The following is a 23,867-nucleotide window of genomic DNA, read 5'->3' as shown; positions in this document are numbered from 1 at the left end:
TATGAAACGAGAATTTTATAAATAAAAATCGGAGGAAGAAGAAGACAAAGAAAGATGCTTCTTCCCTAGTGGAGGCTTCTCTATATACAAGTTGGAGGAGGAGGGTCCTCACCCCCAAAGTTGACACTTTTTCTTTACATCTTCCTAAAAAAAGATAAATTTTTTAAAGATGGGTAGCTCAAAGGGTGCCCATATGGGTACCCTCCCATCATTAGTTTCATATCCAATTCTCAACCACCAACTTGCTTTATCCGTTCCAAATAATACTCAATCCATCCTACTCACATCCCATCAACTCCTTAAACAATTTATAGCTTCCTAAAATTGTGTAGTGGTAGACTTGAACGATTACAGTATCATAGCTAGATACGGGACGGTGTGCTAGCAAGAACGTTAGGTCTCTAAAGGGGTGTATTGTGAGATCTCACATTGGTTGGAGAAAATAACAAAACATTCTTTCTAATGATGTGGAAATCTATCCCCAGTAGACTCGTTTTAAAATTATAGGGTTGACGACGATACATAACGAACTAAAGTGGATAGAATATGTTAGTGGTGAGTTTGAGTTGTTACAAATGGTATCAGAGCCTAACACTGAGAGGGGTGTCAGTAAGAACTTTGGCTCCCAAGGAGAGTGGATTGTGAAATCCCACGTTTTAATTTGTATAATTTTAACTATGTATTATAGTTTAGTCACCTAATATTTATTATTATTTTTGTAAAAGTGGATAGTTTCAAATTTAAAATAATGGTTAGAAGGAAGAATCACATCATTTAATTTATTAACAATATTAATAACGGACATTAATGATTCAAATATAATTTATCTGACAAACGAAGTTATAAAACTTACCATATAAAAATATGCGTGACAATAATAATAAATTAGTATAAGTTGGAGGTTAAAGAAATAAAATTATACGGGGGCAGTGCTGGAATAATGCAAAAATTAGTTAAGAATTAATTAGAAAACGAACAAAACCAAGGCGGCTGGCTGCATTGTTAAATAGTATGAAACTCCACTGCCCACAAAATGATTGGGTTCCACCACCAGTCTCGCCTTCTTTTCTTCTTCCAAATCATTTATAATATTATATATATATATATATATATAGTCGTTTTATCTTTTGTCTTGTTTATAAATTAAATATCTCAATTTTTTGGGAGCTAGCCAAAATTGAAAATATTAAAATATAAAAATGGTATTGGATGATAATTTTATATTTTGAAAATTAATTTAGAGTTATATTTATTAATTATTAGTTTAAAATTTTAATGGATATAATTTCTTATAATTTAGGGGCACAAATTAATATTGTCATTTGAATAAAAAATAATTTTTTTCGTTAATTAAAAATACTAAAATCATGGGAGATTATTTGAAAAATTAAATGACAAAAAAAAAAAAAGAGAAGAAGTTAGGGGACAAATCCCAATATCGATGATTTAATTGTCAAAATGTAAAAATATTAATTATTTATTTTTAAACATTAATAATTTAACATGAAAAAATTACAGTCCAAAGATTTATTTTGCTTTGCTAATTTTTATTTATTTATCAAAATAGTGTTAAAAATAAAGAAAAAGGATTTGGATCCGATGGGTCCAATTCGGATCCTAAAGGGTAAGACGGGCAAATAAATAGAATCACGCGAGGTAAGATGCGAAGAAAATCAGAATTATTATAGTACGCCACGTGTCTTTATCTTGAAGATCAGACGACTACTAAAGCTTCGGTATCAACCAACGCCATGGAAGCGAAGTATGGAATTATGATTTTTTATTATATTTTTTTCTTCTTTATTAAGAAAAGAAAAATAAAAGAAAAAGAAAAAGAAAAAGAAAATTGTTTCTTGGATCGTAGGAGAAGAGAGAGGGAAGAGAAGAAGCAAAGGAACTCGGTGGGTCTGTGTTCTGTCGTTTGTTTTTCGTTGAAAATGGCGTTGCAGTGGATGCTATTGGCTTATACGGTGGCAGTGGAGGCTGCCATCGCCATTCTGCTGACGATTCCTTCACCGAAGCTGCTCAAGCAACGCTTCGTCTCTTTGATTTCACTCATTCTACAGCCTGCACTCTTCGTTGTGCCCTTCGCCGGCTTTCAGATTCTAGGTTTTTTTTCCCCCTTAACTTGCGTTTCTTCTTTTATTTTGACTTTTTAATTTTGTAATTTCATTTCGCTATCCGATGTTTTCAAATCTCGACTGGAACCTGAGATCGGACCTTGATTCTTTTTTCTTTTCATTCTTTTATTTGTGATTTCTTGTTGTACTTTGTAGATATCTACTGGAAGAATGAGCACCGATTGATGTGTACATCTGAGATCTGTACAGCTGCCGAGAGAGATCGATATGAGAAATCTGTAAGTATAAATGTCTAGTTGAGTTTTTCTAATTTGTAGTGTTTTTCATTGATTTCTCAAAGATTTAGATATAGATTTTCATACTGTTTTACTCCGTTAATGCTAGCAATTGTTAGAATTTCAAAGGATTAGAAATTGATGGAGTCTGGATACATCTACGAAATAGATTTGTTTAACCCCTTCGAATTAGCAATTGTTAGAGTTCTGGAAGGAGAGTGCGTAATTGGGCCATCTTGCCCCGACAATTGAACGTCAGGAACTCTTTCATATTGCAGTTTTTAGTATGACGATGGGTACTTACCAGTTCTGAATGTTTACCAAGTAGCTCCTATTTCCCTTTCCCTATCCCTATTCGCATTCTTCTATTTGCAATGAAGGAGGTCTATTATCCTACAGATAGGAGAAGTTTTCCTATTGTTCTTGATCATGATCCTACTGATGTAAATTCCTTCTTGTACAAGCGAGATTGAATCCTATAAACCTTTTGGAGAGCAAAAGATTGAAGTGTTAGAACAACTCTTTTAAGTATATGATTCTACTCATAGTTTTATATGTTGTTGTATGTGAATCTGTTTTGATGATGCCCTATATCATTTTCATATGATTTCATTGGATATTGAAATGATTGGGGAGGTAGAGTGGAAATGATGTCATGGTTAAAGTTCAAATCATTAGAAACTCAAATGTCACATATGCTTGCCCGAGACTGAGTAGGGTACATCAAAGATTTGGTAATGATTAGAACTTGGTGAACAACGTAGTGGTTGTCATAGATTTGCTTGTCAAAATAAGAAGTCGGTGTGTAGTGGGATGGGTGGGTGGGTGGGTTGGAAAAAACGAGGTAAATTAGAACTGAACCAAGTAATTAGCAATGTGTTGCAGTTTTTGGATGAGGTAGGTAAGCGTCTTTCTAAGTGATGAATTCTCTCCCCAAGTAGTCCTTTTCTTCTAAAAATGGTAAAATGGTCGCAATCTACTAGAAATAGATGGTCTTAGGACGGAAGCTAGTTGCTCACTCCCCAAAACCTCTGGGCACAGGAAAGGAACTTGAGAAGGCCCTAGTCAAAGGGATCCTTTTTACCTTCTCTCTCGATCCAATTTGAAGCCCCATCTCTCTCTTCACTTTGTAGCGTGAAATCATTCATAATATAAATAGGGTTCTTTCTCATCTGCAATCTGGAAAACCCCACAACATGGGATGGGTCTCCCTTTAATCTAAAAAAACCCCTTACGTGGATAGGTTCTGACTTGTATGCAACATAAAAAACACACACAATGTATACGGTTCCTCTCATATGCTGTCTAATAGGTTCGCCCCCTTCTCCAATCTATGAAAAGGAAAGCATGACGCAGGAAGGATGGTAGAATTTAAGCCAAAAAAAAGGTCGTCTCAAATAAAAAATGGGGATGTTTATTCAATGAACTTACCTTTTTCAAAAAATAAAAATTAAATACAATCTATGCGGCTATGCTGAAGCACCATATATTCATTGGTGATTTCAAAACCACCCCTATTTCACCATATTCTTGAATTTTGTTTTTGATTATCACGATCTCTGATCTGAACATAAAAACAGGGAGTTTTATTGTTGAGCAAAGTCTCCCTGATTTTGGTATGCCTGTAGTTTGTCTGTGGGAGCATATTTTACAGGAGATGGACATAGGCAGTAGAGAGATCCCCCACCTCGATTCCCGTCCTGTTAGCATCTCTGATCTGAGATAAGGGATTATTCCGTTAGGTCTTTTCATTCCAGAGTCGGCTGGTAATGGACCTACTTACCTTGCTTGTGGACCATCAGCTGAGCTAACCTTGGTTATATTGGTTGGTGGTTGCTACCAAGTCGATTTTTTTATGCCTATCAATGAGACTGCACGTCTGTCCCTTTTATCTGTGTGACAAACAGAATTGCCTTCCTTCCCTAATCTCTGCTATGCTATATTATTTTTTTTTTTTATCTTCTTTACTTGCTTCCAATTCTAACAAAGAATGATTATTATTCAGATCTTTAAAGCTCAGAGGAATGTGATTCTGTGTGTTTGTGCATGCCTTCTCTACTGGTATGTTACAAGAAAATCCTTCTCATCAGAAGCTTTCTCTCGTGTCAACTTCTTACCATCTAAACTACTTTAATGGATCATATGCATGCAGGTGTATCTACCGCATTTGCAAATACAACAAAGACATTGAAAGTTTGGAGGAGGTAGAAAAGAGATACAAAGACCAGTAGGTTTGAGAACATGTGTAATCAATCTCCTGTTACATGTGGGAATGGCTTTCTCCTCACGGCTGTATGATTGATACTTGAATCTTTGTTTGTACTCGAGTATGAGAAGTATAATGCTATTAGAACACCATAACTTTGTCGTTTTAGCAGCGTTGGTCAAATATTCAGCTCTATGATGGGTATAAGGGGGAGAAATCCCTAGTTTTTTCAATTTGGAAGTGGGATGAAATTTAATTTGGTTGACACGTGCAATCAAATTAATGAAATGAATCATGGATTTTCTTGACCTTTTCTGCTGTGGAAGCGCATGTCGGCAAAAGGATATTTGATTTGGTGGGATTCTGGTGTGAAAGAAATCTTGGATAATGTGATAAGTGACATTTTTAAATAAACATCCGTAAATGGGTTATGTCCAAATTTGGTGAAAATTAAATTTTTGCATATTTAGGCTTGAAGATTGTTATTTATTATTATCTTTTCTTTTAATTTTCCTTCTTAGAACTTCGGTTTGCAAGGTTGTATCAGGTCAATTTATGGGAATTTTAGTTGGACTTAAATTCCATTTTTTACGATATAATACTCACATTAATCGTCAAATAATGTAATTTTAAAATACAATCCCGAGTAGTTTTTAAAAGAAGAATATTAAAAAACAGGGTAGTGCAAATTATAGGTAGAAATAGGATTAGATTTTACGAGGGTAGAATTCATGTGCTTATTTACTATTGAGAGTTGGAAGGACAAGTGAAGAATTGCGTACATTGTGCCAGTTTTACCGACGTCATTGTAATAGTCAAGTCTACTATTACTAGTAGGTATTGTTGTAACAGTTCAAGCTTACTAGTAGTAGGTATTGTCTAATTTCTAATTTCTATGTCCTTAAAGAGAATGTCCGTTCCCTTTTCCAATCGAAATTGATGTGAGATTTCATAGTCATGTTGTAGGCAAAATATTGTGGCTCGTCAAATGGCATGCCAGGTATACCAGTTACCTCAAATCAAATATTATATATACAATTTATCTTTGTTTAAATCCCGTAAAATGTATTGAAGATAATATCAAACTTAGAGACAAATTTAATTTAAATAAAAGTTAAATATCAACTAAAGCAACATATTAATTTTGAATTAATACTTTTTCCGAAAATTTCCGAACGTGAAACATGAACCCATAATTCGTATATTTAATTTGCATTTTTGGATGTAATATAAGCAGCCGCCTTTGTGGAACGCGTTACCAGTTTCTGCTCGGATTCAAATTCGGCTCTGGCACGTCTGTTCGTTTCCTCCATTTCTTCTCTGCGTGACGATCTGACCACCCCTTCATCTAGGGTTTCGCCTCCGGTTTGAGATCGTCCTCTTTGCATCTGTAAAATTCTTTATTTGAATCTATTTTGTATTTTTGGCGTCTATTTGCGGCCTTTTGTTTTCGTTTTTTTTCTTTCAGAATTTGATTTCTGGTGGTAATTTGGATTGATCTATTTGCAGGGCTCGCTTGGAAGCTGTCATGGCAAGTGTGATTAGACATCCTGTTGGAGCCTTTGCTCGCCTAAATTCCACCGGCGGATCCGAAATCTACGGCAACGGTCTTGGTTTTGTGCGCCTTCCGTCCCTATTTCATGTCCCTATTCGGGTAAGAATGTTTCTCTTTGTACCTACCCCGAATTTCTTCTTTCTCTTTTAACTTGATTGATTTGGAGAGTTCTAATTTGATGTTTGATTTAACCACCATGAGCTGGGTTGGGTAGTGGTCGATAAGGATCATGAAAATAGTCAATGCTTAGAGGGCAAGGTTCAAGCTAGGTGGCCTTCCCCTGAGATATTTAAGGGGCGCACAAACTGAAACGGCCAGTTGGTGCTTTGATTTTGTTGTGTTTGCAATTTTGCTTTTAGACTTGTTTGTTTGGGGTCTTAATGACGATCGGTTCGTTCTATTAAGAGAACCTCTTCATGACTTATACTGTATATGAATCAGTGATGTGATGTAAACTTTTCGTTATTGCACTAAGTTTCCACTTCATGCCCTGCAAAATTCAGTTTCTATGTTTTAAACATTAACGCTAAATTTTTATGGCTATTTTCATGCGCAAGTATTTTTGTTCAGGCTCTGTAAATGGCTCAGTTCGTATATGATGTTTTTAACATAAATTTACCGATAGAAACATATTATAGTGACGAGGGAAAATATTATCATTTAGTGGTGAAGTTTTTAGAAATTTAATTTGTACTCTAGAAAATGTTAACTTTTCACATTAGTGTGAGTTTTTTCTATGGTGTTGCATATTACATTTGAGTTTGAGTTTGATTTGGACTGTGCTATTTTTATCAACTTTCAAATTTCAAATTGAAATACGTATATATTTCTTGTTAATTATGTAAATGCTTATTTTTTTTAATCGGTTGTGGCAGCTATGCCCTCAGGTTTCTTATTCCAAACTCTGGAACAAGAAATTGCGATCCAGATATGGTAGAAGCACGACAGTTAAAGCATCCATCGATGCGGAGTCATCTGGATCGGATGATCCTATTGCTCCTCTTCAGTTGGAGTCTCCAATTGGGCAGTTTTTGACACAGATCTTGGTTAGCCATCCTCATCTTGTCCCTGCTGCTGTTGAGCAACAGCTTGACCAGCTTAAAATTGACCGCGATGCTGAGGGGAACAAGGAGGCTTCTGGTTCTGGTACTGATTTAGTTTTGTACAGGTGAGTTTCCATATCTTTCTGTAATTATTGTGTTGACAAATAACAGAGCGACATAGACAATTCTCCAGTGAAAGCTTTTGTTTTTTATCAGATCGAGAGTGGTTTCCAACAAAAAAAAAAAAAAAAAAAAAGAGCGAGAGAGACATCAAAATTTCCTATGTTGTCATTCCAGTTCTTGGTTTAATCGTTGTAGGGTGTGAAAGGTTCCTGATGAGGTATTGAGAGGATGCAACTGAATAATAGCGATATATCGGACTAGTACATTTACATAATTGGAGAATGCTACTTATGATTTTTTTTTTTTTTGTTTACACATTATTATTATTTGTTATGCTCCTTGAAAGAGGTTATTATTCTTGATATTCTTGGAAATGAGAGAGTGCATGAATATAAAAGGGTTTAAACTTTCCTTTGCTAAACATGTTCACTAAAACATCCAAATAGCTAGACTTGAGGTGCTGTATTGATTATTTCTATTGCTTCTGCAATTATCAGGAGAATTGCTGAGGTGAAGGCAAATGAGAGGAAAAAGGTTTTAGAAGAAATCCTATATGCTTTGATTGTACAGAAATTCATGGATGCTAATGTTCCCCTGATATCTACAATAACCCCCTTATCTTCCGATGTTTCTGGCCGAGTTGATACTTGGTCTGCTCGTGATGAGAGCCTCGAGCATCTTCACTCGCCCGAAGCATGTGAAATGATTCAGAACCACCTTGCTCTCATCCTTGGGAACAGGGTTGGTGACTCAACCTCAGTAGCACAAATAAGCAAACTCAGGGTTGGCCAGGTCTATGCTGCTTCAGTGATGTATGGCTACTTTCTTAAGCGAGTTGATCAGCGGTTTCAGCTGGAGAAGACGATAAAAGTTCTTCCAAACACGTTGAATTCAGAAGAGGGTGTAATTCAACAGGTTGCTGGAGAGGACGTGAGACTGAATATGGGAGAGAACTCATCACCTGTTTCACCACATCCTGAAATCTCTTCCTGGCCCGATCATGATGGGGACAGCTTTGGGGAATTCGGTCGAGGTATAAAAGCTTCTAGACTGCGAAGTTATGTCATGTCCTTTGATGGGGAGACACTTCAGAGATACGCAACAATAAGATCCAAAGAAGCTGTCGGCATCGTCGAGAAGCACACGGAAGCATTGTTTGGTAGACCTGAAATTTCTTTAACAGCTCAGGGAACTATCGATCCTTCGAAAGATGAAGCGTTGAAAATTAGCATTGGCTGTTTGAAGGGATTGGTTTTAGAAGCTGTTACTTTTGGTTCGTTCCTCTGGGACGTCGAAAGCTACGTGGATTCAAGGTACCATTTTGTTGTGGGTTGAGCTAATAACTCCATTGTGCCATAAGTATATGTTTGTTCTAATAACAGGAAAATCTGAGGTGGTTATACTGTATATTACTCACTACTTATGTGATCCTGACTGAAAAACTACAGAAATCTAGTGGGAGAGTTCATTTTGGGTTTTACAGGTATGTTCTTTTTCTTGCTTTGACACATTTCGAATCGCATCACTCACGTGTTCGGATTGATTTTCTAAAGGGAGGAAAAGTGTTATGAAGCACTTAGAAAATCAAATCTATAAGCTAAACCTCCTAACTCAAACACGTTCCTAGTAGATACTATAAGGTTTTTAAAATACCTTACCTCTCCCCGTGAGAGTTTTTCACACCTTTACTTAGGATCTCACATTGTACTTTCTAATTATAGGATCGAGGGGGTTAAAATGTTTGAAGGTGTTGGGTGAAGGGGAGGTGCCTTTCTTTTTCATTGTCGTCAGGGAAGGGAATGCAACGGTCAAACTTGGTGACTAATCTGCAAATAAATTCTATTACGTCACTCATTGGCATTTTAGTAATTTTCTATACCAACTTATTCTTATAAATATATTGGGTCAGGATTATAGTCTTATAAATATATTTTCAACACATTTTAAAAATATTATATATAATATTTTGGTTTTTTTGGTATTAAAAAATAAACAGTAAACTCACTAGTTTTGACTTTTTGACTCTAATTTAAACTTAAAAGTTTAAAAACTGTCGTAATTATTCATTTTTTAATTTTCAAAGTTATATTAACCTACCTTATAAAATATTTTGATTTATTAGATTTTTTTTTTATAATTTTTAAATAAAATTATATTAAAAAATAAAAAACTTTAAATAATTATTTTATTAATTTTTAAAAGAATAATAAACGAGAAAAAAATAATTATGCAAAGAACCTAATTCCTACAAAAGAAAAATGGAAAATTTTGTAGGAATGGGTACGTGGAAGACTTCTCCTGTCGGATTCGAATCTTTTCACATACGAGCAACTTAAAAATATAAAATAATTAGTTTCATGGCATGACAACTTGAAAATAAAAAAAATAACCATATATAATAGAAAGTTAATAAATCAACCAAAGTATGGAAGATAAAAACTCATATTAGCGGGTGCCGACTAATTCAAACCAAAGTATGGATGTTGATTCAATTAGCCAAACGAACACTAACCCTTATCCAATAAACATGATTGGTCAACATTTAAGGAATTGAAAGAGAAATTGAAATAATAAAAGAGGAGAGAGAAGAAAATGACATGAAGAGTTTGGTGAAAAAAAGAGAGAAAAAGATAGAATGAGAGAGAAACATTCTGGCAGTTATGAGAGTAGGAATTTGGCAAATTAGGTTTACAAAATTTAATAATTTTAAATAAATTAATAATAATAAAAAAAAGTCAACAACAAAATCTGAGTCTCTGATCCAATGATGTAACACCCTCCCTCAGGCACCAATCACTTCCTTCTCTTCATGATGTGAAACCTCCTTCCTTCTTTCACAACACACAACCACTCTTTTCTCTCTCTCTCTCTCTCTCTCTCTCTTCAATTACCCAATCTCTTCTCATAACCCGACAAACTTGGACTACTCAACCCGAACCCTAAATATCAGGTTTGAGTAAATTTTTCGGTTTAGGTTCGGTTCAATTTTTTAAAAACTAACCACCACCCTATCCCACTTCTAAGATCGTTATAAATATAAATAATATTTGACATTTATAACCAATATTATCTGTTGTGACTTAGAAATGTAATGTAGGAGTGATAAAGTATAATTTATTAAATAATTAAAAAATAAGATTTGACTACCTAACCCTAAAATAAATGGTTGGGTTGGGTTGAGTTAGACTCTAAATTTTATTTGGGTGTTTGGGTCATCAACTCAGTCAAATCAATTCGTGTGTATCCCGAACAACAATCAGTTGGTGTAATGTTCGAACCAAACCTAACAACAAAGTCGAGAAAAGAAGTAAATAGGAAAGATGGAACATAATTGAAAGAATGAAAAAAAAAAAAAAAAAGTAAAAAACTAAACTTTTCCTCAAAAGAAAAACCCATTTTGTAAAGCAAAACCATATTTTTATGAAAAGAAATACATAAAAGAAAAAGGTAATAATACAACATCCCTTCAACTAATCATCAAAATACTCAAATCCATATATATATATATATATATTTGTGTATAATTTATGATAAAAAGAGGGTTTAAAAAAAAAAAAAAAATTGACCGAAAAGCAAAGGGACAGTGGCCTAGATTTGGAGGGCCTCTGCCCTTTGCCATAGGCTTACTTTGTTTAGGTCAAAAGCTTGTTGGAATTTCTTTCTATTTCTCTCAATCATAAACCAATCGATTGCAAAATCATTTCCCAAACTCATTTATCATCCAACCAAATTCAATGTTTTCCATCATTATTTATTTTACCTCATCTTTTTTATTATTATTATTAAAGTTTTTATCCTTCCCGTATTAAATAGGGATTGTATTAAAAAAAAATTCTTATACCCACGAGCTTCCGTCCAAGCTTCATGAGCCTTGTTGTGTGTTAGATGAACACAACTCTTCACAATGATATGATATTTTTCACTTTGAGCATAAGCTCTCAGGCTTTGCTTTGGGCTTCCCAAAAGGTCTCATACCAATGGAGTTAGTATTCCTCACTTATAAATTCATGATCATTCCCTAAATTAGCCGATGTGAGACTTTCATCATCCAACACTCTACTCCCCCAATCAAATGTTTGAATTTGAGCTATACTCAGATAGAGAGACAAACGTGCAAAATGACCCAATATCAAATAAATGGTAAAAATGGTTGCTTTTTTTTCCTTCCTCTCTCTAGAAGATGAAAATTAAAGTATTAAAGTGTTCTTTTTATATATATATATATATAAATCATTGTTATCTTTTTTGATTTGAAGGTAAAGTAAACATATTATATAAATTCTCTTTACTAATTAGCTCTTTGCTTTAATTTCCCTTAAAATCACTTTCCTTTTTGTTTCATTCTTTTATTCTTCCTATCTAATCATTAATCGGGTTTTACCTAAAAGAATTCTAGGTTGATAACGCAGGCCATTTTTTCTTAAAAAATATATGTAAATGAGGACAAAACATGTTTAAAAAACTCGGGTTAATTTATAGGAATAGTTTTCACTTATAGAAACAGTTTAAGACAAGTACGTCAGGAATGTCGGAGCCGTAGGATACCAAATTCAAATGCCAGATCTTGGGTACCGTTTACACTTATTTTATTAATTTATCGGATAATAAAAGTGATATAATTTGCAAAAATATGGTCTCCACAAAGTGGTTGGCGTGTGGATTTGAAGAGAATATTTGGAGAGCAAAATTTAAAAAAATTATATTGAAAATTAGGGTTTTTTTAAATAATATGAATCAGAACAAAAAACCCTTTAAGACTCTCTCTCTTCTATCCCTTTCTCTCTCTAGATTTCAGGTCAATGGGTCCACTAATTAATCATTGTTCTTGACAATAACACCCACCCAATTTATTTTATTATTTATTTATTTATTTAATATTTTCCTCAAATACTCTCTCATTAATTCATTTTTGTTTAATTCTAATATCCCATTTTTAGCATTATCTTATTGGGTTCAGCGCTCACATCTCTCACTTTTATTGTATTTAATTAAATCTAAACTTTGGGGGTTTTCTTTTTGGTTCAAATTACATTACATAATCAATTAATTAGCATTTCTTTAATAATTTCTTGAAAAAAATGGACAATATTATCATGAAAAGGGAATATTGTTATATATCTAAAAAGATCTTTTAAAAAAAAAAAATTCCTTTTAAATGTTTTTATGGTACACGGAATACAAAGAAATCGTGGTATCGAACCAACCTGTAAAGAACCATTTAGATTTGAAAATTAAAAAAAATATTTGACTATACACCAGCTCAACTCCATTGATGACAGATATTGTCCACTTTAGCCTGTTAAGTATCGTTGTCAAATCTCACGATTTTAAAACGCGTTTACTAGGGAGAAATCTTTACATCTTTATAAGAATGCATCGTTTACTTTTCCAACCAAAATAGGATCTAATAGAATATATCTTGAATTCCACCCCTACTCAAGAGTTTGTCCTATTCCACATCATAGTTAGACTAATGGGCTAGGATGAAAAAAAAAAAAAAAAAAAAATCAGCCTAAAATGCATATTAAGTAAAAAAAAAATCTATGTTATTTTTTTTTAATAAAATATCACATATCTAACCTACAAAAATTCAAAAAAATTTAAGGTTTCACTATCCTAGATAGATTCAAATTATATGTTACAGATATATTCATTTTTAAAAAATTTAAATAAGACATAGTAACGATTCAAGCCCATCGTTAGTAGATATTGTTATCTTTGGACTTTCACTTTTAGGCTTCCCCTCAAGGCTTTAAAACATAGTTGCTAGAAAAAATTTTCACTCTTATAAACAGTAGTTTATTCAATTACGTAATTAGGTAGTACATATTAGGGACTATTACTTGAACCATGAACCACGAACCGTATAGATATACACTTAAACCATGAACAGTGTATATATATATGTGTGTGATATCTGAAGAAGACTTGTTGAAGTGGTATGAGTTGATGATTGTACTAAGTATATATATTAGTTTAAACAAGTTTTTTCTGTTGGAAGAGGACAAATTCCCATATTTCTTTCTCCCCTCTCCTGTGTGTGGTGTGTGTGTTCCGCCACTCATAATTCTCCGAACACCAAGGATTATTTATTAAAATAAATAATAATAATAAAAAAAAAATTAATAAATATTGCATGGTGGAGAAACAAGAAGAAAGATTGAGACTTTCTATTTCACTTAACCCTTTAAAATTCCTTCCTTTTTTTTCCCTATCTAACCTAATCTCTCTCTATTTCACTTAACCCTTCTTTACTTTCTCTCTCCTCTTTCTCTCTCCTCTTCTTCTTCTTCTTCATCATCTTCTTCTTTCTTCATAACACAAAAACCTAACAAAACCCACATCGAAAGCCCTCAGCTTTTGAAATTTGTATATATCAAAAAAGAAAAAAAAAAAAGTAAAGATGTTGGAGAAAGGCATTCTTGTTCCTGATCTATCACTTCAAATTAGCCCTCCCATAACTGAACCATCTTCTTCATTTCATATTTGGAAGCAACCTCAAGTACCTCAAGTCGACACTGAGCTTTCTCTCTCCAACAATTCAACCGTGGCGGTCGACGTTTCCCCGGATCGGTTCCAACCCATTAGAGGAATCCCACTTTACAGTAATGGGTTGTTGTCTTCTTCAACATATTTGAACCAAAACCAACCGTCGCCATCGCCGTCGTCGTCGCTGCAGCCTCCTTTGAATTCTAGGGCGTTTCATCAACAGCCTCCGGTTGGGAGGTATAATGGGATAACAATGGAGGCCTTGAGAAATCACCAGCTGAATCAGAATCAGAATCAAAATCAGTTTGGTTTTCAAAATCATCAAAGCCTTCAATTTGGGGTTTCGGATTTTTCTTGTAATAATAGATCGAGATTGTTCATGCCAAGGATTCAAAGCCGACGAAATGCTAGGGCTCCAAGGATGCGTTGGACTTCCTCTCTTCATGCTCGTTTCATTCGTGCTGTTGAGCTCCTTGGCGGCCATGAAAGTATTCTCTCATTCCATCTCCTTTTTTCTTTCTCCTCTCCATCTCGATCTCCGTTAACTATCAAACTATGGCTCGAATTTGATGACATTAGCCATATGTATCACAATAATTAGTGTCTTATCTACTTATTTATAGATCGAACCCCAATAAATTTGATTGTTTTTACACGATCAGGGGCAACTCCAAAGTCAGTGCTGGAGCTAATGGATGTGAAGGATCTCACTCTAGCTCATGTGAAGAGTCATTTACAGGTAATTTCATTGAAAACCCACAATTTATTTCAGGATTTTAATCGAAACCCACAACTTATTTCAGGATTTTAATTGAAACCCACAACTTATTTCAGGATTTTAATTGAAACCCACAACTTATTTCAGGATTTTAATCGAAACCCACAACTTATTTCAGGATTTTAATTAAAACCCACAACTTATTTTAGGATTTTAATTGAAACCCACAATTTATTTCAGGATTTTAATCGAAACCCATAATTTATTTCAGGATTTTAAACGAAACCCATTTGATATCTCTCCTTCTTCCCTGCAAAAAAGCTTCTTTTTTTTTTTTTTTTTGGTTCTCTCTTTCTCTCTCTATCTCAGTGAAGAGGAATCCCTGTGGCACAGTTACCAAAGAAGAGAGAAATGAATGAATGATTCAGAAGCTGAAGAAAGTCTGTATTTAGTTCACAAAACAGGACAATTTCTTGTTTTAGAGAGAGAAAGAAGAGAGAGAAAATGGCATCATTTCTCAATAATAGAACCATTTCCCCAAATTTACTTTCCACACCAAACAAAAACAATACAAATCCCCATTTCAAAGCCTCTACTTCACTTTATTTTAGAGTTCCATAATAACCAAATCATTTCATTTCACCTCTCATTTCCAAATGGGTCACTCAAAAAGTTTTGATCTTTAAATGTTTGGTAATTTTCATTATTCAGACACAAAACCACACATGTTTTTCTCTTTTGTTCTTAACCCTTTTCTTGTCTTCTTTTTCAGATGTATCGTACTGTTAAAAACACCGACAAACAAACAGCTTCTTCTGGTAACAAATTCCAAATCCTTACCAATCTCAAAACAAATTCTTCTTAACTCTTAATTAAACAACATAATGCTCATTTTCTAGGTTTCAAACAACCTAGGAAACATGTTTGCCTTAAAAATAATCATTAAAATTTGATGGGTTTTTTTTTTTTTTTTTTTTAATGGATGAACTATGAATCAGAAGGGTCTGGCGAAGAAGATTTCTTGCCTGCAACGCCAACCCCACACCATGAAGCGAGCTGTTTGCTCAATCATAGAAGAGGGTTTAGTGCATCTTTGGAGGCTGATGTTAATGGATCAGCACCTTCCATTAATAACCACTGTAACTCTTCAAGGTTAATAATCTCTCTCTTTCTCTCTCTACATTAATTTTTGTTGGTCTTTTATGTCTGTTGGGTTAGTACTATATGTTTTTTTTTATTGGGTTGGTAAAAAAAATTCAAATTTTCTATAAAGAGCTACCCTTTGTTGTAACAGCTTTACTTTCCCTCCTTTCCTTTTTTCTCTTACCACTTTTCTTTGAACCCCTTTGACTAAATATTGATGTTCGTTCATTATGTTTGTGATTTGTAAACAGTTCTGTGTTTGGTTTTTGTAAAAAGTTAGTGGGTAGCATGAAATTGTAGGTTTCCCAGCTCCTATAGGTTTAATGTATCCTTTTCAGTGTCATTTTCGAGCCTATAAGATAACCGTCCAAACTCAACGTTAGTACATATTGTCCGTTTTGACTGGTTACGTATCGTCGTCAGCCTTACGATTTTAAATCACGTCTGCTAGGGAGAGGTTTCTACACCCTTGTAAAAAAATGTTTCGTTTCTCTCTTCCACCGATGTGAGATCTCACCATCCACCCCCTTTGGGAGTTTGGCGTTCTCGCTGAAACATCACCCTATGTTTGACTTTATACCATTTATAATAGCTTAAGCCCACCACTAGAAGATATTATCCACTTCAACCCGTTTGCTGAACTCAACCAAAAATTAGTGTCTTAGCTACAGTGTCAATAACATCAACTAGCGGTGGGTTTGAATGGTTTCAGATCGTCCACCGTAACTCTACCAAAAATTAACTCATCTCGTAGAAGAAGTGGGTTTTTCTACCATGATAGGTTAAATTTTCACTTTAACCAGAAGTGCAGTCTTTTGCTAGGCCATTTCCTTTTAAATTAATGAATAATCAGCTTTAATATATAGTCTCACATGCTAGCATTACCCAAACAGAAAAGCATAGGTTAAGAAATTTGGATTTCATTTACTGTATACTTATAGTATAATATAATTATTGTATTCAAATGCTTCATTATCATCACATTAATTTAATGTTTCAGAAGAGCATGGGAGAAAGGCTCTCCAACAAGAGCTAATGTGTTTGGATCAGAAAATCAACCACAGGTATAAACTCTCTTTCAATAGTATATTTCATGTAATTTACTCGGTATATCATATGATAAGTCAAAGAAGCTCAATTAGAATCACTGTGCTAAGAACCACGAACCCCCACAATGGTATGATCTTATCCATTCTATGCATAACCTCTCATTCTCGTGGTTTTGCTTTGAGTAGTTTCACAAAAGACCTCGTACCAATGAAAATAGTGTTGTCGTGGGATTATGTCTCTCAATAACCCTAAACCGTTTAATTTTTTTTTTCCAGGAATGCTATGAATTAGGTCATTCGGGGTTGAATCTAAACGACAGTCCAAGCAAGGATTTGTGTTCGAGACACAATTGGGACAACTAAATCCAACCTTAAAACCTCATTTAATTTCTTTCAATATATATATATATATATATAAAGTTGAATATAAATATAAATATATTTATATATATTATGTATAGTTGTTGAATATGCAAATTAATTAATATATATATATATTTTTCCTCGTATAAAGCTGTTTCTGTTGTGAGTGATGTTTGTTTGAAAAAGGAAAAAGAATAAAATTTTAGTGGATTATGAGGAATATATGGAATTTGATGCTGTTTGTATTTAGCCAAAATTTTGTTTTTTTTTTTTTAATATTGTTTTTAATTACTCAATGCTATTATTTTTATTTTATTTATTTAATTGTTTTTTTTTTTTTTAATGATATCACATCTTATCAAAGTTATTTATATTGGATTCTGATTTATAGAGAAAGATTTATTTTGAGAAATGGTCGGGTATAGTTTTACTTTATTTGATCCCTTTTTAATAAATGGATTCATTTTACTTTTACCAAACCTTTTGTTTTCATTAAAATTAAACGCATAAATGTCCCATATAGTTTTCGAATAAATCGATCAAATTCTTTTAATTATCAAATTTTTTCAACACCCCTAACTTCGACCCATATTAATTTAATTTACTAATTATTAGTGGTTAATTTAAAATAGCTTTTTAAGAATATTCCTTTTAAATAAAATTAAAATTTTAAACATGTTTTATGAGTTTTTTATAATTATGAAATATATGAACAAAAAAGGTAACAATTTAAATCCACAGTAACAGATATTGTCAGTTTTAGCCCATTATGTATTGCCTATAGCCTCATGATTTTAACATCCCTATAACAAAATGTTTCATTTATCTCACAAGAAAAAAAAAATGATGTGGAACGAGGTCACTAACTTAGCTGAACAGAGTATCTATCATTCTTGTGACTGCTTTTCAAGAAAAATCACTTTTTTTTTTTATAGGAACTATTCTAATGTGAAACCATGACTTTAATCCTTCATTTTATTTTGTTCTCACTTCTTTATTGGCAAATTATGTCACAAACTTTGAATTTTGAACTCTAAAAAGCATTTTCAATACGAAATTTTTTGTTAAGAAAATACAATATTCCAACAAATAATTAAATAATAAATCTAACTTTTAAAATTCACAAACTTACTAAATATAAAAAGTTTAATAAACACATAATTCAAAACATATATTTTAAAATTTATTGATAAAATAAATATAAATATCAAACTTGAGACAATATTGTAAATTAAATTTTCTTTTGGAAAATTACCAGATATATGTATATATATATTATTTTAAAAAAGGAATGCTACACCGCATGCATTTATTTTCCCTTTAATATTAATTATTTTCCTTTAATATTAAAGGGAGTTTTCAGAAATTAAGAAAGTGGGGCAATAAAAATGAAGTAACCTGCACCAGGCATTGGCTAACACAACTTCATTTGTTTTTTCTGACAACCTTTATAAAGTGTATTTACTCATTTGCCCTCAAGGTTAATTCAATATTACAAAATTGACAAAAGTTCCTATCATTTCAGGCCCAGGCCCAACAATCGCAATCAAAACCAGGCCCAACATTCAATTCCATAAATTGCCACGCCTTTCGAGAACGTTATTGATATGTCCACGTCACAAAGTGCCTTATCTTATCCAAACCAACCAAACACAGGTGCAAAAACACGTCGCGTCTCTCTATACTCACACTCTAACATCAACAGCCAGACACGTGTCACAAAAGAAAACCCACCCCCACCAGGGAGCTTACACGTGGTACACACTATACCGAACTTTCAGGAAATCCACCGTCCGAATCATACAACCCAAAGAAAACGCCTTCCAACGCCGCATATTTGACACGTGTCACTTGATGAAAGCGACGCGTGGCACAAGTCACATCGTTCTCGAATTTTCGATTTATAATTGCAAATTTAGTTCGGGAATGTTCCTGGTTTTGGATGATTAGTCTCAAAGTTTCTTGTTTCTTCTACGTTTTTGTGGTGTAATTGTGAAATCAGGAGCCAAGAAGTCTCCAGAGAATTTGATTGGCTTGTTTTAGAGTTTTGTTCTATCTAAAGCAGAGGTTTAATTTGGGGGAAAACCTAAAATTAGGGACGATTCCCAAATTGGGCGATTTCTTTGGGCAAAATTGTTTCGGGTTTTTGGTGGTCGTTGTCGTTGTCGTTGCTGTTTCTGAATCTCTCGTTTCTCTGTTTAAGACTCTGAAACAGAGGGAGTAAAATTGAAACGAGTGAATATTTATTATTTTTATTGAGGGAAAGAGAGACGTGAGGGTTTTCCGGAGAGCTATGGAGCCGATTGTAAAGGGGAATCCCACAGTGTTATCGTCTTCGTCGTCGTCGTCTCTGATTTTGACCTCCGGTGCGAGTGGTCGAATAAACGCATTGTTGTCGATGCGAGCACTAAAGAGTCTGATTATGTTGGTTAATGCCTTCGTTTTGTTGTTGTTAGTGCCTTTCCGTGGCCGGAAGAGAGCGCAATCGATGGCGCTATCGGTGGCGGAAAAGCCGAGAGATGAAAAGCAAGAAAGGAAATGTGCGACGGTGCGGGTTCCGGCGACAATTGTCTCTTGGAAGAGCAGTAACAGCAGTAGTAGTAGTAGTAGTAATAATGGGAACTGTTCGTCGCCGACGCCTGATGCTGTGGATCAGGAGGTGGCGGTGAGAAGAGCTCTGGCAATACGGCGGGTGGTTGAGGATAAGGATAGATGTGAGAGTTCGATGCGGGAGTTTCTTCTCTTTCAATCCCCAAGAGGAAATATGATCTTCACCCAATCGTGGACGCCTGTTTCTCTTAAGATAAGGTTAGCAATTTAATGACCCTTTTAGAACATTAATTGATACATGATATGATTTATACACACAGAATATTGGTTTCTGGGATAGAAAAGTTATTTTGTCTAAGCTTGATTTGACAGAATTGTGAAGACCTTAGCTGCCCATCATATTTATTTGGGGTGGGGTGGGGTTGGGTTGGGTTGGGTTGGGTTGGGTTGGCCCGGGATTACAATATCGGGAAAGACAAGCTAACGTCAAAAAGGTAAGAAGTTTGAATGGCTCAATAGTTCCATTTGTTTTCGAACTTAAAAAAGAAGGGATAAAAGTGTACACTTGTGGGATTATTCTATCCAATATCACAACAATTCTGGTGAAATTTACATTACTACAGACAGTTACTATAGACTATTGGGGAGAGGGAAGAACGAAACATTTTTTATAAGATATGAAAACTTCTTTTGAATGGAAACTCGAAAGGGAAAGTACAAAGAGGACAATATCGACTAGTGGTGGACTTGTGCTGTTACAAATGGATTTGGCAAATCAGACATTGGAAAGTGTGCCAGCAAGGACGCTGAGCCCTCAAGGGGGATGGATTGTGAAATTCCACATTGGTTGGAGAGCGGAACGGAGTATTCTTTATAAGGGTGTAGAAACTTCTTTCTAATAAACGCATTTTAGAACTTTGAGGGGAAGTTTAGAAGGAAAAGCTCAAAGAGGAAGATATTTATTAGCGGTGGACTTGGGTTGTTACACTCGTTAACGTTTAAGAATGAATAATCACCGAAAATTTCTGGTGTGGCTAAAGAATATGAATACTATTGGGAGTTATTTGAAGCATGATTGTAATTAAGAAAATGCTTCTTGTTCTATAATTATTTGAAATGGTATTTATAAGCTGTAATAGTATTATGTCTTTTGTAGGGGTCTGGTGGTTCTCTTGCATGGCCTAAACGAACACAGGTTTGTTCCTTGTAACTTCAAATTACACGTTGCTTTGTTTGGACTATAATGCATGGAAATCACATGAAATCCTCTTTAATTGTTGTCGCAGCGGTCGATACAGCAACTTCGCCAAGCAACTAAATGCAAATGGCTACAAGGTTTTCGGCATGGATTGGATTGGTAAGTAGACATTTATACTTCAAATCTTTTACCACTTTATAACTCAAAAAGTTGATAGCTGAATTCATTTCTAGTGGTTTATAGATAGTTTAGTAGGGGATAAAAGAGGACACTGAGAGAAAGAACACGTTCCATGGACTCTGTGAGAGGCGTATTTGCCCGTACGGGCAAATATTCTTATCTATTGATCTATTTGATGTTCGAATTTAGAAGGGTTCTAAACATGGAAGTGAAAAAAGGATTGTATATTGTTGATACAATCTTGCTTTTTTCTTTTATAATTGCTGTTTCCTTAGTGTAGAGATTTCAGTTCTTCAACAATGCATCTATATTTGGATGTTGCAGGGTAAGGCATTTGGGATGCCGGTGCAAAAAACTTACATGTGAAGCTTCCTTTTATAGAGTAAGATTGTTATCTGATATGTAATTTTACTAGAAAAGGAGGAGAAGTTTTGGAAGATTGGTGGGGGACGCTTTGATAACTTTTCGATCAACACACGACCTCGAAAATTTTCACTTAAGAAAGCAACTTGACATGAACTAAAACTCCCCCCTGAAGCCCCTCTTCTCTTCCTGCTTTGTGGCTGCTTTTCTTCATCACATTCATAGATCTTGGCTGGTTATGATGTATGACGTCTATTGAAATTCTTCGCTTCGTTTATAGGCCATGGCGGGAGCGACGGATTGCATGCTTATGTTCATTCTCTTGATGATGCTGTTTCTGATTTGGTATGTGTTTTGAGTGTCATCATTTACTACTTTTGTGTATTTTTTTTTTATTGTTTGGACAGTGAATGTGATGATCGTTTTTGTTGGAAAACATTGCAGAAATCATATCTTCAGAAGATTTTGGCTGATAATCCGGGTCTACCTTGTTTCTTGTTTGGACACTCCACAGGAGGAGCCATTGTTCTTAAGGTATCATGTGCGAGTAAAGAATGGTGTGGTTACGGATATTGTATGTTCTGCTTCTAAATCGGTTTGTTTATTTGTTCAGGCAATGCTCGACCCGAGTATCAGTTCTTGCATATCAGGAGTTGTACTCACATCGCCTGCAGTTGGAGTTCAACCATCTCATCCCATCTATGCAGTGAGTGAATCTCTTTCTCTTAAATCTGGTTTCCTTTGCTACGAGAGTTTCCTTTGTTAAGCTCTAGTTATTATTGTTTTATGAACTAGACGGTTGAGTAGAGGGAGATTGAATCCAAGATGAGCTTTTAGTATTTATCTGTAGTTGGTGTGAGATCTAACGTCAGTTAGAGGAACAAAACACTCTTTGTAAGCGTGTGGAAACCTCTCTCTAGCAGACGCGTTTTAAAACCTTGAGGGCAGTTCAGAAGTGAAAGTCCAAAGAAGACAATATCTGCTAGCGATAGACTTGGACTATTACAAATGGTATTAGAGCTAGACATCGGACGAGTGCTAGTAAGGACGTTGAGCCCCAAAGGAGGGTGAATTATGAGATCCCACATCGGTTGGAGAGGGGAACAAAACACTCTTTATAAGAGTGTGGAGACTTCTCCTAACAGCGTTTTGAAACCTTGAGAGGAAACCTAGAAAGGAAGTCCAATGAGGACAATATCGGTTAGTGATGGGATTGGGTTGTTACAATTGTATCAGAGCCAAACACCGAGATGAGTGCCAGCGATAGACACTTGGCTCTGAAGGGGGGTGAATTGTGAGATCCCACGTCAGTTGGAGAGGGGAACAAAACACTCTTTATAAGGGTATGGAAAACTCTCCCTAACATACGCGTCTTAAAACCTCAAGGGAAAGGCCACTAGAGAAGGCTCAAAGAGAACAATATCGTTTAGTTTTGGGTTTGAACTGTTACAGTTGGGTTCCCCATTTAGGAGCTTCTTTAGTGAACTTAGAAATTGTCTGTGTCAACATCTTAAAATAAAGGGATGCATCATTTCTCTACGCTCTTGTCTGGTTGTAGGTTCTTGCACCCATAGTCTCATTGTTATTGCCGACGCTCCCAGTTGGTTCGGCGAACAAGACGACACTGCCGGTGAGCAGAGACCCAGATGCATTGGTGGCTAAATATTCCGATCCTCTAGTCTACACCGGAGCGATCCGGGTGAGAACCGGTTATGAGATTCTGAAGGTCTCATCTTTTCTGCAGCAGAATTTGAGCAAAATATGCATCCCATTCCTAGTTCTCCACGGGACGGCCGATGAAGTAACCGACCCAACAGCTTCCCTGAAACTTTACAACGAAGCTTCGTCGACCGACAAATCGATTAGATTGCTCGAAGGTCTGCTACACGATCTCCTGTTTGAACCAGAAAGAGAGAGCATTATGAATGACATAATTGAGTGGATAAATTGTAGAGTGTAAAATGGAAGGTTTTTGAATTGGGAGGAGTGTGTACGGCATAATTGAGTGAAGAAATGTTAAGCATTTCTTCTTGTTTCACGTCGATTATGTTAAAGTTCATCAGCTTGATGAATTGTTTATAAGGGAACATCTGTGGGCTGTTCTTCCCAGTCCGCCTCCTTCATTGTTTATCTCAGGAGGTTTGCCTTCCATTTTTGTGCCATCAATGTATTATGAGTATGGAAATCAGTCCAGTTCTTTCCTTCCTTTTTGTATCAAACTCGTTTCGTCCTAAATTATCATACAAAAGGACTGTGCTTCTTTCCTTCCCTTCTTCCTTTTCTTTTTCTTTCTTTTTGGTTTGCACTCAAGGCGTGCGCTTTAATTTGCCAAGACATGAGTTCACGAACCGAATAGAGATAATAATCGAGCCAAATAGAGATATAATCGAGGTTAGCCATAGATACAGTGTCATAGCCTAGTCCATCTCTAGCAAATGTTGTCTTCTTTTAGCTTTCTGTTTTGAATTTTTCCTCAAAGTTTTTAAACCTCTTCTAGGAAGAGGTTTTTGTACTCTTATAAATAATGTTTC

General features: G+C 34.9%; 4 protein-coding genes across 7 annotated transcripts; all 4 read left to right on the top strand.

The window, feature by feature from the left end:
• Positions 1-1,825: 1,825 nt before the first annotated feature.
• Positions 1,826-4,872, top strand: LOC111495845. The gene is made up of 4 exons (XM_023146046.1): positions 1,826-2,109; positions 2,277-2,359; positions 4,362-4,417; positions 4,509-4,872. Exons 1-4 carry the CDS (start codon positions 1,938-1,940, stop codon positions 4,585-4,587), a joined length of 390 nt encoding a protein of 129 aa, XP_023001814.1. The 5' UTR covers positions 1,826-1,937; the 3' UTR covers positions 4,588-4,872.
• A 912-nt stretch (positions 4,873-5,784) lies between these two features.
• LOC111495825 (UV-B-induced protein At3g17800, chloroplastic-like) lies at positions 5,785-8,787 on the top strand. 2 transcript variants are annotated; one of them, XM_023146021.1, is made up of 4 exons: positions 5,785-5,927; positions 6,072-6,216; positions 6,993-7,285; positions 7,781-8,787. In XM_023146021.1, exons 2-4 carry the CDS (start codon positions 6,091-6,093, stop codon positions 8,616-8,618), a joined length of 1,257 nt encoding a protein of 418 aa, XP_023001789.1. In that variant the 5' UTR covers positions 5,785-5,927; positions 6,072-6,090; the 3' UTR covers positions 8,619-8,787. The 2 variants fall into 2 exon arrangements, with proteins under 2 accessions (XP_023001789.1, XP_023001790.1); XM_023146022.1 differs by having other exon boundaries at positions 5,785-5,952.
• Positions 8,788-13,507: 4,720 nt separating this feature from the next.
• Positions 13,508-17,124, top strand: LOC111495831 (transcription repressor KAN1-like). 3 transcript variants are annotated; one of them, XM_023146030.1, is made up of 7 exons: positions 13,508-13,651; positions 13,682-14,260; positions 14,435-14,511; positions 15,263-15,308; positions 15,492-15,642; positions 16,634-16,697; positions 16,959-17,124. In XM_023146030.1, exons 2-7 carry the CDS (start codon positions 13,687-13,689, stop codon positions 17,043-17,045), a joined length of 999 nt encoding a protein of 332 aa, XP_023001798.1. In that variant the 5' UTR covers positions 13,508-13,651; positions 13,682-13,686; the 3' UTR covers positions 17,046-17,124. The 3 variants fall into 3 exon arrangements, with proteins under 3 accessions (XP_023001798.1, XP_023001797.1, XP_023001796.1); XM_023146029.1 differs by having other exon boundaries at positions 15,489-15,642; positions 16,637-16,697; positions 16,959-17,123; XM_023146028.1 differs by having other exon boundaries at positions 13,510-13,651; positions 15,489-15,642; positions 16,959-17,121.
• Positions 17,125-18,991: 1,867 nt separating this feature from the next.
• On the top strand, positions 18,992-23,601 carry LOC111495824 (monoacylglycerol lipase-like). The gene is made up of 7 exons (XM_023146020.1): positions 18,992-19,853; positions 20,752-20,790; positions 20,882-20,952; positions 21,617-21,681; positions 21,781-21,870; positions 21,950-22,042; positions 22,895-23,601. Exons 1-7 carry the CDS (start codon positions 19,339-19,341, stop codon positions 23,294-23,296), a joined length of 1,275 nt encoding a protein of 424 aa, XP_023001788.1. The 5' UTR covers positions 18,992-19,338; the 3' UTR covers positions 23,297-23,601.
• The last annotated feature ends 266 nt before the right edge of the window (positions 23,602-23,867 follow it).

Source organism: Cucurbita maxima, unplaced genomic scaffold (genome assembly GCF_002738345.1).
Source record: "Cucurbita maxima cultivar Rimu unplaced genomic scaffold, Cmax_1.0 Cma_Scf00021, whole genome shotgun sequence".
NCBI lineage: Eukaryota > Viridiplantae > Streptophyta > Magnoliopsida > Cucurbitales > Cucurbitaceae > Cucurbita > Cucurbita maxima.
The sequence above is the reverse complement of the archived record's forward strand: the minus strand, read 5'-3'. Positions and strand labels throughout refer to the sequence as shown.

Bases quoted from the DNA above. Each gene is read 5' to 3' on its own strand.
- LOC111495845 (XM_023146046.1), top strand. From the start codon at position 1,938: ATGGCGTTGCAGTGGATGCTATTGGCTTATACGGTGGCAGTGGAGGCT. The intron at 2,110-2,276 runs GTTTTTTTTCCC...TGTACTTTGTAG, and splicing joins CGCCGGCTTTCAGATTCTAG to ATATCTACTGGAAGAATGAG. The intron at 2,360-4,361 runs GTAAGTATAAAT...ATTATTATTCAG, and splicing joins GAGATCGATATGAGAAATCT to ATCTTTAAAGCTCAGAGGAA.
- LOC111495825 (XM_023146021.1), top strand. From the start codon at position 6,091: ATGGCAAGTGTGATTAGACATCCTGTTGGAGCCTTTGCTCGCCTAAAT. The intron at 6,217-6,992 runs GTAAGAATGTTT...CGGTTGTGGCAG, and splicing joins TATTTCATGTCCCTATTCGG to CTATGCCCTCAGGTTTCTTA. The intron at 7,286-7,780 runs GTGAGTTTCCAT...TGCAATTATCAG, and splicing joins ACTGATTTAGTTTTGTACAG to GAGAATTGCTGAGGTGAAGG.
- LOC111495831 (XM_023146028.1), top strand. From the start codon at position 13,687: ATGTTGGAGAAAGGCATTCTTGTTCCTGATCTATCACTTCAAATTAGC. The intron at 15,309-15,488 runs GTAACAAATTCC...ACTATGAATCAG, and splicing joins CAAACAAACAGCTTCTTCTG to AAGGGTCTGGCGAAGAAGAT. The intron at 16,698-16,958 runs GTATAAACTCTC...TTTTTTTTCCAG, and splicing joins GATCAGAAAATCAACCACAG to GAATGCTATGAATTAGGTCA.
- LOC111495824 (XM_023146020.1), top strand. From the start codon at position 19,339: ATGGAGCCGATTGTAAAGGGGAATCCCACAGTGTTATCGTCTTCGTCG. The intron at 19,854-20,751 runs GTTAGCAATTTA...TGTCTTTTGTAG, and splicing joins CCTGTTTCTCTTAAGATAAG to GGGTCTGGTGGTTCTCTTGC. The intron at 21,682-21,780 runs GTATGTGTTTTG...AAAACATTGCAG, and splicing joins ATGATGCTGTTTCTGATTTG to AAATCATATCTTCAGAAGAT.